Source organism: Sander lucioperca, chromosome 17 (assembly GCF_008315115.2).
Source record: "Sander lucioperca isolate FBNREF2018 chromosome 17, SLUC_FBN_1.2, whole genome shotgun sequence".
Classification (NCBI taxonomy): domain Eukaryota; kingdom Metazoa; phylum Chordata; class Actinopteri; order Perciformes; family Percidae; genus Sander; species Sander lucioperca.
The window spans coordinates 1,834,117-1,846,385 of record NC_050189.1 but is presented as its reverse complement, the minus strand read 5'-3'; the positions used below and the strand labels follow the sequence as shown (position 1 = coordinate 1,846,385).

General features: G+C 39.6%; 1 protein-coding gene across 18 annotated transcripts in view; it reads right to left on the bottom strand.

Annotated features, from left to right (window-relative positions):
* Positions 1-8,975, bottom strand: part of camk2d1 (calcium/calmodulin-dependent protein kinase (CaM kinase) II delta 1) — a 100,556-nt gene extending 91,581 nt beyond the window's left edge. For all 18 annotated transcript variants that reach the window (XM_035993726.1, XM_031299851.2, XM_031299855.2 and 15 more), the window contains exons 1-2: positions 8,625-8,975; positions 5,051-5,145 (exon numbers count right to left, since the gene is read on the bottom strand). In XM_035993726.1, coding sequence (XP_035849619.1) covers positions 5,051-5,145; positions 8,625-8,686 — 157 coding nt within the window. In that variant the 5' untranslated portion in view covers positions 8,687-8,975. The remainder of the gene's footprint in view (positions 1-5,050; positions 5,146-8,624) is intronic.
* Positions 8,976-12,269: the final 3,294 nt, after the last annotated feature.

Sequence of the window (12,269 nt, the reverse complement as noted above, 5' to 3'; positions counted from 1 at the left end):
AAGCTCAGAGGGCTCAGGTCATCACCCATGTTGCCAGGCTTACAGCTGACATAAAAAGCAGTTGGCTCCAAGCAGTTGGCTCCAGCATGCTAAGCTACAGTGTGTGTGGCTTAGGAAGAACTTACAGCGATCAATGCGGTTAAATGAAGCTAGATGAAAAATGGCTCATTTCAAATTCAGTAAATTATATGATTGTTCATTGTTCAGTCAAATGTGACTGAGCCGTATGATTCATAGAACACTGACAGCATCATGCACTGGCATAATTAACAGCACAAAGCCTGTAATATACTTCAACGCTTATATTACCCCACACACTATATTTAGCTCTCCATCGCTTTTGTTTCCATGGGAATGAAGAGTTCACGGTGAGCGACTGGGGCCTGGGGTATTTTCCAGAAGCAAAACGACAGAATGGCTGGCTCCTGAACCACAGCTAGCTTTTCCACAGCCTGGTGGGTTTGTCAAGTGATCATTTCCACTCGGCTGAGTCCAAGCATCACTAGATCTGTGTTTAACCACTGCCCCAGTTTTCCCTTTATACAAGCCTGTGCCGTCAGTGGAGACAGGCTTTCAGTTCGGTACATCTGGATAACGTTTCAGTTACATGTTCCATGCCTGTCTCAGTATTAGGGCTTTTATTTTGAAGAGAGGGGTTTAGGATAAGTAATTAGCATTAACGTTTCACAAATTTGTATTAATGTTTAAATTCAAACATGATTTTTTTTGTGGACTGAAGGACTGCATGCATTTTGTGAACTTTACAATGCATTGTAGCAGCGCAGACTGAGCCTAGTTTTCATGTTTGTTTTTACAATTTGAAGGATTGTATAGCCACATAATGGGCTCCTATTTTTTATTTAATAATTCAGTTAATATTGGGTTTAAGCAGCAGTGTTTGTGTACTGATCCAGGCTGATTTAGCCAACAGTACACTTTATTTATATTCTACCAGTTGGATTTAACTGCTGTACAGTTGTAAAATGCACTTACTTTCACAAGATTACATTATTTACCCGTCTTGCAACTTGTGAAATACAGTAGGTCAAATTTCCCCTGGTCATGGCTGTTGTCAGGATTGTCTCAGGGAAAGCATCACCCAAGCCTGTTAAAGTAGAATGAATTTCACACTTCATATTTTTTTAAGATTATTTTTTGGGGGCATTTTTGGCCTTTATTTTTGGCAGCTGAAGACATGAAAGGGGAGAAAGAGGAGGAGTGACATGCAGCAAAGGGCCGCAGGTCAGAGTCGAACCCAGGCCCACTGCGTCGAGGAGTAAACCTCTACATATGGGCGCCCGCTCTACCAACTGAGCTATCCAGGCGGGTGCCCGTGAATTTTACACTTTTGTTTGAAATGTAAATATAAAAATGGAACCTAAGTTGAAGTAGTTTTCTTATGTTGCCCTGTGACTGTGTCCATTTTGAAAAGCATTGTATTTTATGTCTGCATCTGCTAATGGGCCATCACGATAACAGTAGTTGTAATAATGTTAATTCCACTACAGGACAGACTTGATGTTCTCTGCAATTAGGTGGAAGAAATGTGCATATATTGGTAATCAGCCAAAATGAGTTGGAAAATATCAGCATATCAGACATGGGCAAAAACCCAACATTCAACAGGAACAGCATTCCTACGTCCAACTCTACCAGTTAATTCAGAATACAACTAAAGTTTGACAGAAGTAACACAGTCAGTGTGCAAGCAAGGCCACTTAACACTAAAAAAACAGCAATAACACTTCAAAGATGAAATCATTAACAAAATGACACAACTGTTGAACACTGCTTGTTTCTTAAAGCCCATGTTGCAGGTTAACCACCACTGTTGATTAATGGGTACATAAAGCACTCAATATATGTATATCATTGTTAAAAATGTCTCCAAATAGTGTTAAAGGCCAGTTTTCGCCGTTTTAGTCGTTTAGTCGGTTTTTTAACGCAATTCGGTGATGACGTCACGTTGGGGAGACGTGCCTCAGCCTAGTACTAGAACTATGGTGACTGACTGGGATGAGGAAGAGGTGGAAGAGGTGTTTTTACTGTCAGTGAATAGCACCTAGTGAAAGTCAGTGTTTTCTTTATATTTAGGGACAGTGATCATGTTGTTAGTTCAGATAAGTACCAGTAAACTTATCTAGATCTAGAAATAGAAGGCATCATGGTAGCTTTGGGCTAACTTGCAAGGCAGTCTAACCTGTGAAATCCCCCGACGTTGTAAACACATTTTCGATTAGATATCTCACGTTTTGATGGACCCTACTAGCTCCAGTAACAACATATTTGCCTAGCTAGTGTTTATTTATTACTTGGATGGGGATGCTGTTCGGCTTTTCAAAAGTTTAGACAGCTAGCTAGCTAACGGTACGCCGTTGTTTTGCTAACATTAGCACAACAGCGTTAGCCTAGACGGCTAGGTAAATATTACGACTGCCTTCGTTATCACAATATTAACTGCCGCAATACACAAGTCGTAAAAGACAAATCAGTAAGAAAATGTAACCGTCACTATTTTTAAGTGCTGCCTTTTATAATCAATTCAGTGTTTGATCTTTTCAATAAAAGAATGTTGGAAATGATTTCCTTTCATATTTTTATTTAAATTCAACAAGCAGTTTGTTGTATTTTAGCAGAACACTGAAAGCATAGGGCATAATATTCTGACTATACAGGGATGGTACAAATACAGGATACAATAATTCAACGCTAAAGGTCCAATGTAAATATTGAAAACACGTGAAAATACAGACACACTCAGACACTAAGATGTACAACAATTATGTATTCTCACTGTCAAAGCAGACGCACTTGCAGCGTATCCATGCCCATAAACAGATGAGGTTGCCAAGATAAATTCTGTCAGATAGTCTTCCTGATTGTTTACTTAAAATGAAATGTCCAGCTGTAGTACAGTCCCATTGATATTCCTTGGAAAGGCCATGCACCAGAAAGCACTAACTCTGGTGTGAGGCCAATGTTTACAGCCACATAAAGCCTCTCCAGCTAGAGGGAGCTTCCTGTTTAGGATTTCTCATCACACAGCAGCGTTGGCAACGAGTCTGGGGTTTCCCCTCATTGAACTTGACCTTCAGTTCAGCCTGCCTCCTTCAACAGCTCTCAGCCGGTCTAACAGTACACTACTGGGGCTGGCTGCGTTTGCTTAGAGGGCTGTCATTCATCTATCTCTTCTGAACACTGTCATGCGAGACCCCTGTAAACCACATTATGGTGGGTTTCATGATTTGAGGCTCTGATGTGAACTTTTTTTGCATTAAATAAATCAAAACATAGAATATAAATCTTATATTTTATCAGTCTGCTTGCCTGGATTTTGTTTTCCACTGACAGTAATGTGTGATACCTAACTATATTGGTTTGTCATATAATTGTGGCCATGTGCCCCCCGAAGCAGAGGGACAGACACAGAGCTGTAGGCGAGAAAAAGTATTGCAATTAATTAACTTTATCGGTTATCAGGCAAATAAAACCGCAGATACAGATCATTTACAAACTGCCAAAAAAAAACAAAAAAAAAAAAAAAAACAATAAATCGGCCAGGGCATCGGTCTATCCCTAATCTCAAGGTAATACAAAATAAGCGCAGAGCACATCACCGCAATAAATAGTGTAAACATCAATGTGACTGTACTAGGATGCGACATCAACAACATAATAAACCAGGATTAGCCTTTGAATGTAAAGGGCCTCTGGTTTGAGAGGTTAAAAGTCCCGCCGGATAAAACACTAAAATAACAAAGTGATAATTACATTTCTTTTTCTTGCTTCCTGAAAAGTTGGCTTTCATTTTGTACAAACGCCAGCCAGCCAGCCAGCCAGCCAGCCACACACACACACTTCAGGTGAGAGGTTCAGCGAAGGCATTCGGCCAAATCAATCTGAGCATGGAATCAATCATGGACTCCCTTTCTTTAAACATCTACCCTCCTCTCTTTCTACTATCCTTCCCTTTCATCGGCTCATGTTCTTCCCTCACCTCTGGAACCACAAGCTTTCTCATTCAAGCTTCCAATTTCTCACCATATTGGACTGGCTATGAATGGAGATTCTGTTGCATCACTGAACCATAGAGAGAAGAGATAGGCTATTATCTTTTTACTTGTTTCATCGTTCTTATGGTCTCTAGTCTTTTCTTATAAAACCACACGTACTCCCGTGTTGCTTTTCTTCATGCAGCTGTTGCTGCTGTGAGGAAAGCCCCTGCTTCCCCCATGAGACGCGGCATCTGCTGCCGCTGTGCAATCGCTCACCATCACTGTGTGCCTTTTCAAGCCTATCTCCTTTTGTTTGAGCATTTGTGTGTTGTGCGCTCTGATGTCTCGAATGGGGATTTATCAGCGATGCAACATCTCGACAGCGGGGCCTAGGCCTGCACAGATGGGAGGAAATAAAAGAATCCATGCCTTCACTTCCTGGATAGACGATCTATCTAAAAAAAAATATATATATATATATATATATATATATATATATATATATATATATATATATATATATATATATATATATATATATATATATATATATATATATATATATATATATATATATATAAAAATAAATAAATAAATAAAAAAAAAAGAGATTCTAAATTCTGCCACCACTGGCTTGTATTTCCATGTGAAAGACAGCGCTGTGAGTCATATACAGCTCATCAGAAGTCAGAAGCGGATGAGTCACAAAAGTAGCTCCCTCCTTCATGCTGGTGTCACTTTGATGAGTGGAGTTACAAAAATGGAAAGCGAAAGTGAATTTAAAGGGTGCAGGAGTACAATGTGGTCAGCATAGTCGCCACCATTTCAAACCTGACCACGTCCTGCTATTACAGACAACTTGGAGTCAAATGACGGCGTGAGAAAGCATGTATGGCCAAAAAAAAAAAAAGAGGAAGTAGGTTTGAGGGCTGACAGGGCTCTAAAGAGGAACGGTTTTAAGCAAAGATCATGCCGTCTACCAGAGTAACAGAGTGAACGCTAACATGTTGTAAAACAGCATGAGGTTAACGCCACATTACAGGGCATGTACTCACCCCTGGCAGACAACTTCTTGGTGTTGATTATCTTAGCAGCGTACTCCTGCCCTGTGGAAATCTTCATGCACCGTCTCACCACAGAGAAAGCCCCCCTACAGAAGAGTTAGGCATCAGTCACCGTTTGGCAAGATTTTCCAAAACAAAAATACAAGTACAGCCATCAAATACCACTTTTAAAAGGGTAATTTCAGTATTTTTCAACCTGGATCCTATTTCCCCATGTATTGGTGTTTAAGTAACTAATGTGAACAAAAAAATCTTGAAATTGGTCCAGTACTGAGCGAGAACGCTGTAACCGGCAGCCTCGAACCAGGCACGCAGCAATGTAACCCTGAAGGGCAATTGCACATCGCCAGTTTCATCCACCAAAAGTTCTGTTTTTGCGGCTGACAGACTCAGATTATTATTCTAAGGGTCTGACAACATTATGGAAAGGGTAAGATCCTTTTTGTTTAACATGAAACAGTCCTGAAATCACCAAACCCACCAGACTCCATGTACATAATCAGGACTTTTAGCGTGTATAGAGCCGGCATGTTTCCACATGTAAATGGGTGAATTAAGGGTTTATTTCAACCAAACCAGAGTGGTGATTGTTGGAACAGTGGAAAGATGAACCAAGACGACTTGATAGTTTTATTTCGAGTAGAGTTTGAATTAAGTGCGTTTTACGATGATAAAATTACTGTTTATTTAAATGGAGTCTGGCGATTTTACGATAGCAATTTCGGGGCTGTTTGATTTTAAACAAAAAGGATCTTACTCTTTAACAAAAAGGTCTCTCTCTGTAGGGATGCTTTCATAATGTTGTCAGATAATAATCTGAGCCTGTCAGCGGCAACAACAGAACTTTTAGTGAATGGAAGTTGAAGATGCACAATTCCCCATTAACGTTTCATTGAGTATGTTTACATGCACACCAATATTCCACTATTATTCCGAATAAGACAATATTAAGAATTTGATCAGGGTCATGTAAACAGCATATTCCGGTTGGATATTCAGAGTAAGGCCTTTTTCTCAATATAGCATTTTCCGATTAAGACATGTGGGAAATTCCAGTATTATTCGGGTTTTAGAAGCATTCTTTGGACATTCAGAATATGCGTCTCAATCTTGGTTTTCACCATAGACAGTATATAAACTGGACCACCAGGTCCCGTGTCTCTGGACAGAGACCAGTGAAGTCTATCAGAAGCCCTTTCCCGGTGATGGCTGAGCGTTACTGAGCAGCCTCCAACTGAGCTTGAAGACGTAGATGTGACGTGAGCAACCTGTCTGAAAGTTGGAAGTCTTCTGGTAGCTGTGCCAAGAGAAATCTCAATCATTCCCAATCTAGCAGAGACGGAGAGCGTAGGTATATGTAAGGAGATAACATAGACACAGGCTAATTATTGATCACTAAAATGATAGTTAACATTAGTAATTAAACTTAAACAGCTAATGGAAGTCCAAACTGCCTGAGAGCTTCTCCTGTACTATACAGTAATTCCTCTACTATGAGACAGTAAGTCTCGTGGTTATGACCCAATCGTTAGCCTATTTTTATAAAAACGTCTGCTACGGAGCCATAACGTGAGGTACAAGGTAATGGAGCCTTTTATACATTGTCGTGTTTCTTTAGAAATAAACAATGGACAAATAGAGTCTTTAAACTCTTCAGATGTAAAGTTATTCGCTGTCAAAGTGACGTCAAAATGAATGGCAGTCAATGTGATGGAATATTCTGTGCATGTAAAAGGTAGTCATTGTAGATTGTTTCGCCACTGCAGTGGTCTTACTTGCTACTGGACCAATTTCAAAGATTGTTGTCTCCATCAGTCACTTAGACACAAAATCATAGAAAAATTGGGTAACAAAGTTAACTTTAACAGAGAGAATAACTTTTTTTACATTCCCAGAGACACTCCTCAAAAGACTTGTAATCACAGTTCAATGTACAGATCATGCTCATCGCTCCTCTTGTTGCATTTTATTTTGGTCTTTACATTTTGTGTATTTGTTGCATTTACCAGAGGCTGATGATATCTGCATTAAAGCACTGTTCTGAACACACAGTGAACAGGGCACATTTCAACACTATACCCATCTTCTGAAGTCTGACCAATTCAGCACACCTTGCTATAAGCCTACACCCCCTCCTAAGGGCTTACTTTCAATAGGTGCTCATTTCAAAAAGGTATGCAGCTGGAACGTAAATGACTATGTGCATAGTGCCATTGCAAGAATTTTCCTTTGAGGCACACAGTCAACAAAACCCTGATAGCCTACAGAAGTACCATTTCTATCTGTGATTTGTTACCCAAACATTCCTGAAGGCAGAGCAATACTTGATGTAACAGCTGCCTGGTATTTAATCAGTGTGATAAATGATTGATAGATGACTATGTCGGCTCAGAGTACTCCCTGGGATTTCTCTTGTCAATCAGTTTGCTGACAGCTTTGTGATTGAGCTCTGCTCTTTACTACAAAGACAAACACTACATGACTGAACCTGAAGCCAGATCAAACCGGTGAGCAACACCTTCCCAGAGCTAACTAAAGACCGTGTTTACCTGTGTTCATTTATATAGGATAGCCTAGGTGTAATAGTAGGCAATAGGCCTACGTTTTGGCGGGATTTTTTTTACATTTTGCATCAAACCTAGCCTACAGTTGGTGACATTGTAGGAGAAACTAAATTGCTGTAAGTTTGAATGCGCCGTTGTGTGTATGGTACCAGTACCACAGGCACACCACTGAGGAATTTCAACGCTTAGCATTTTGCAAAAGGGCGGAAACTTGTGAAAACACATTACAAATTACTGAGAACACACATTTAGATTCTCATATATATATATATATATATATATATATATATATATATATATATATATATATATATATATATATAAATATAAAAAACAGCCGTCATGTCTCGTTTTAAGGTGGGCTTTATTTCACTGCAGCGGACTGAGAGCGACACAGGTGACATGTCTCCGCTGGCAAGCGTTGCTAATGACACAACACCGAATTCCATCCATATTTCTGCTTGTTTGTACATGCCTGGCACGTAGCCAGGAGGTACGCGCTGTTAGAGCATCATTTAAGATTATTGGTATATTATGATGTGCCCTATTATATTCGGCATGCATTCCATGGCACTCAGCTGCGTTCTCTTTTCTTTTCTTTTTTAATTCAACTTTTTGAATTGTTCATTATTGAAGCATTACTCATCCAAAATACAGGTTAATATAATGGGCGTTGACCAGCAGGGACAACAGATTCAAAAAGTTGAGATAAGCACGAGAGCATAGGACGTATAAAACATAATAACTCGGGATTTAATACAGTCTTTAATATTGTTTCACGCTCATGCTCTTATAGTAAACAAATGTACAAGCAGGCGAAATAAAAAAGAAATGGAACGGGAGTTCGCGTGACGTCCTGCCCACCCCGCGCTATCTAAACATGTTAACAGGTAGGCTAGGCGGAGGTCTCTCGCAGACATATCGACGATAGTAAAAGCACATGGCAGTTAAGCTTCACTTTAACTTTCGAAGAAAATATTTGTAAAATGAAGAGAACTTACTTCCCCAGCTCCTCGTACAGCTGGTACTCATCGGTAAACCTGGTGCACGTCGTTGCAGCCATGTTAAGGTGAGCAGAAAGCAACTTGGCAAACTGAACGCCTGAGTGAGTCGCTTTAAAAACACTCCACAAATCCGTTCTCCTGCGGGTCCCAAAGTGCCGCTTGTCGCGTTTCGGCGGAGAAAATAAAAGCAAAGGTAGGAAGTATTTCGTAGCCTAATGACTCCTGAAAGGTGTAACGTTTAAGGTAAAAGCTCGGCGTCGCTCCTCCCGGCTCCTGTTCGCAGACCCGGTTCCTTCTGGAGCTGACAGGGAAGTCGCGACCTGCTGTTGGGTTTGCCTGACACTGGATTAGTTGACCGCAGTCAAGACAGACTTTATATACAATATCGCTTATCCGGTGGTGTCATTTCAAAATAAAACTCCAATTAACGCATTTTAATTCTGTTGCTCTTGTAGTTGTAGGGAAACACTGAATTGTTAATGATATTTTCAACAACATTTTTGATCCTGTTTTTCGCTCATTCTAAACCAAATATATATTGTATGTCCTTTAAAATGATTTCCCCCCCCTCCAATGTAATTTGTTTTTATCTTTCTTTGTGTTTTCTTGTAAAGCCCATCCCGGGTTTTGTTGGGAATTGTAAACCAACTTCTGTGTATAATGTTAGCAATAGCTTCTAACAGGCTAGTGTATTATGATCAGCACTTCGGTATTCATTATGATCCAACTACAGAACTACAAAAAATTTATGTTCCACCGTGATAAGTACAAGATCTTTTATTTAAAGTTAAAAAATGAAAAAAAAATCTAGAAAATGCATTTTTCTTACATTTTTTTTAAACCTGTCAAGGTGAAAAGGATAGTTCAAAAACTGTAAAAAGGCAGACGGAAAATACGTTTGCATCAAGGTATAGGACAGTTAATTGTTAAAATACCCTTTTTAATTAGTTTCATCTTGGCAAAGATAAACATTTAAAAATCATGTTATTTTAATGGTAGTTGGTCGCTGAATGTTATAGCAAACTATTTCCTCAATGTGGCAAACTTTAATATTTTACTTTATTTTGGAGGTAAAATAACTTTTATTTCTTGTATGCGGTGTCTAGCTTGATAAAGCTGAATTCCGTCTCAGCGCTTCCTCGTTCAAAATGCTACACAAGGGCTCCATCTAGAGGCAGCGGGGGGGGGGGGACCACACATCTGAGAATGGAAAGCACTACCGATCCTCTAGAACCCATGAACACGGACTGCTGGTTCTGGTAGTCTCTTAATGTGATCCACATAATACAGTTAAAAGGAGGTCTATCTAATTGACAAAGAAACTCTAGGCTTGACTGTTTTCCTGCAAGAATTACCATGGAAACAGCCATTTCAGACGGTAAATGAAAACTATAGGCTACTGTTTAAATATGTATTGCCTATATGCAGTGGTGGAATGTAAATAGATAGTACATTTACTCAATTAGCTACTGTACTAAAGTACAAATGTTAAGGTACTTGTACTTTACTTGAGTCTTTTCTTTTCATGCCACTTTCTACTTCTACACTCTACTTCTGCTACATTTCAGAGAGAAATATTGTACTTTTTACTCCACTACATTCATCTGTTACAGCTTTAGTTACTAGTTACTTTACACATTAAGATTTCTGCACACAGAACACATGTAGTTTATAAAATCTGGTGTTTTATTATAAATTAAACTACCCAAAAAAGTATAGGCCTACAAGTCCAGCTGAGATGATTAGACCATTAAACACCTAGTTGATTGAAACTGTTGATTGAAACTCTACAATGAGTACTTTTACTTTTAATACTTTAAGTACAGTTTCCTGATGATACTTACATATTTTTACTCATGAAATTAGGATTATAACAAAAAACTTGATATTGAAACTTTCATTCTACATTTAAATGACTTTTTAATATATTTGTGTGTGTATGTGTTGAGAGGCACGCCTCGGTCCGTCTCTCTTTTCCAAGACTGAAATTTAAAGAAAAAAAACATAAATACAACCAAAATTTAGCTTGGGGTAGGTCGTAACATTTTGTAACCCAGACTCTTGTTACAACTAACCCAGACTATTGTCGCCACAAACTTGCTTACAGCTAACAGCTAAAACGTTAAACAACCTGCATGAAAGATATCCATATAGACACACAATAAACATGATTTAAGTTTGTGGAATATATATCTTTCTAAAATGTGCAGTGTCTGTTACAGGGGGCTGCTTCTTCACATGTGTATTAAGGACTAAACAGAGCATGTTTAGAGTGAATCAGGTGATTTGAAACTTGTTACTGATTGGAGAAATTGGACATGTTCCAACTAGTGACTGTAAAAAGAACCCGTGTTACCACTGACCCAGTCACTGCCTGGCCTGCTGTTTCAGTGCAGATAATATTGGAGCGACTTTGGCAGACACACAAACCACCCTACAACAGCGGATTCCTACAAGATCATAAAGTGTAAGTATTAACCTTATATAATGTCTGTGATCTACGTTGCTGGCATGGTTACTAGACGTTTGTTGTTTCGTTGGTTTAAAGGGGTGATAGAATGCAAAACCAATTTTACCTTGTCATAGTTGAATAACGACAGTTTGGTGGGTAACTAGGACATACATAGAACCTCAAAATCCCATTGACACCTCTTTCCTCTGCAAATCTCACAATTTGAAACTGCCTCTGAAAACGGACAAATCTCAACGAGCTTATTTGGCTCTAGTCTCTATCTTTGTCACACCCCAACATTTACATAGGCTACACCACTGATCTGAGATCAGGTAGTCTTCTGAATAGGTCGCACAGATCTCAGAAATTGTATACATTGTTCATCTGCTATTTTATCACTAAATTCACTTCTGAGACTTTTTTATGCGAGAAATCAACTATGTAAAGGTGAAATATGGGCCGTTTTACAAAAATTGATGGCTAATTGCAAATTTTGTCCGACTGTGTGTCAGAGTTCAGCGGCCGGTGCTGCCTGTGTTGCTGACTCGCCACCCGGCCTGTCCTCCTTCACAGACCCCGGCCCACTGTGAGCTAGATGGAGCTCCGTCACACACCGCGCAAAGTCACCGTTTCTGGGTTACTGGACTACCAAACGCCGCTGCCCTGACAGAGCCAGGGCCTGTAGCTGTGATATACATGCCGTGACGAAATTCAAACTGTAACTATGCTATAGTTATGCCGGTAGCTCCGAGCCCCGGTAGTCCTGTAACCCAGAAACGGTGACTTTGCCCTGGGTATGGAGCCCAGCAGGCTGTCGCTTTCTCGTCAGACTGTGTGGAGCTCCTGAAGTCTGACACATCTTACCAAATTTGCAATTACCCCATCAATTTTCGTAAAACCTCCCATATTTGAACTTTATATAGTTGATTTCTCGCATAAAAAGTCTCAGAAGTGAATTTAGTAACGAAATAGCAGACAAACAACGTATAACACTGCAGTGTCTGAAATATGAGACCTGCTGTCTCGTCTCCAATGTATGTGTATGTGGTTCGCTCAACCAATCAGCGCGCAGCTCATCTAAATACTCATGAGTGTGTGTGTGTGTGTGTGCATGCATGCATGTGTGCGATCACCTTGTTATTTCACAGAATAAACATGCAATTTACCATAAACAAGGGGTGTCAAACTCA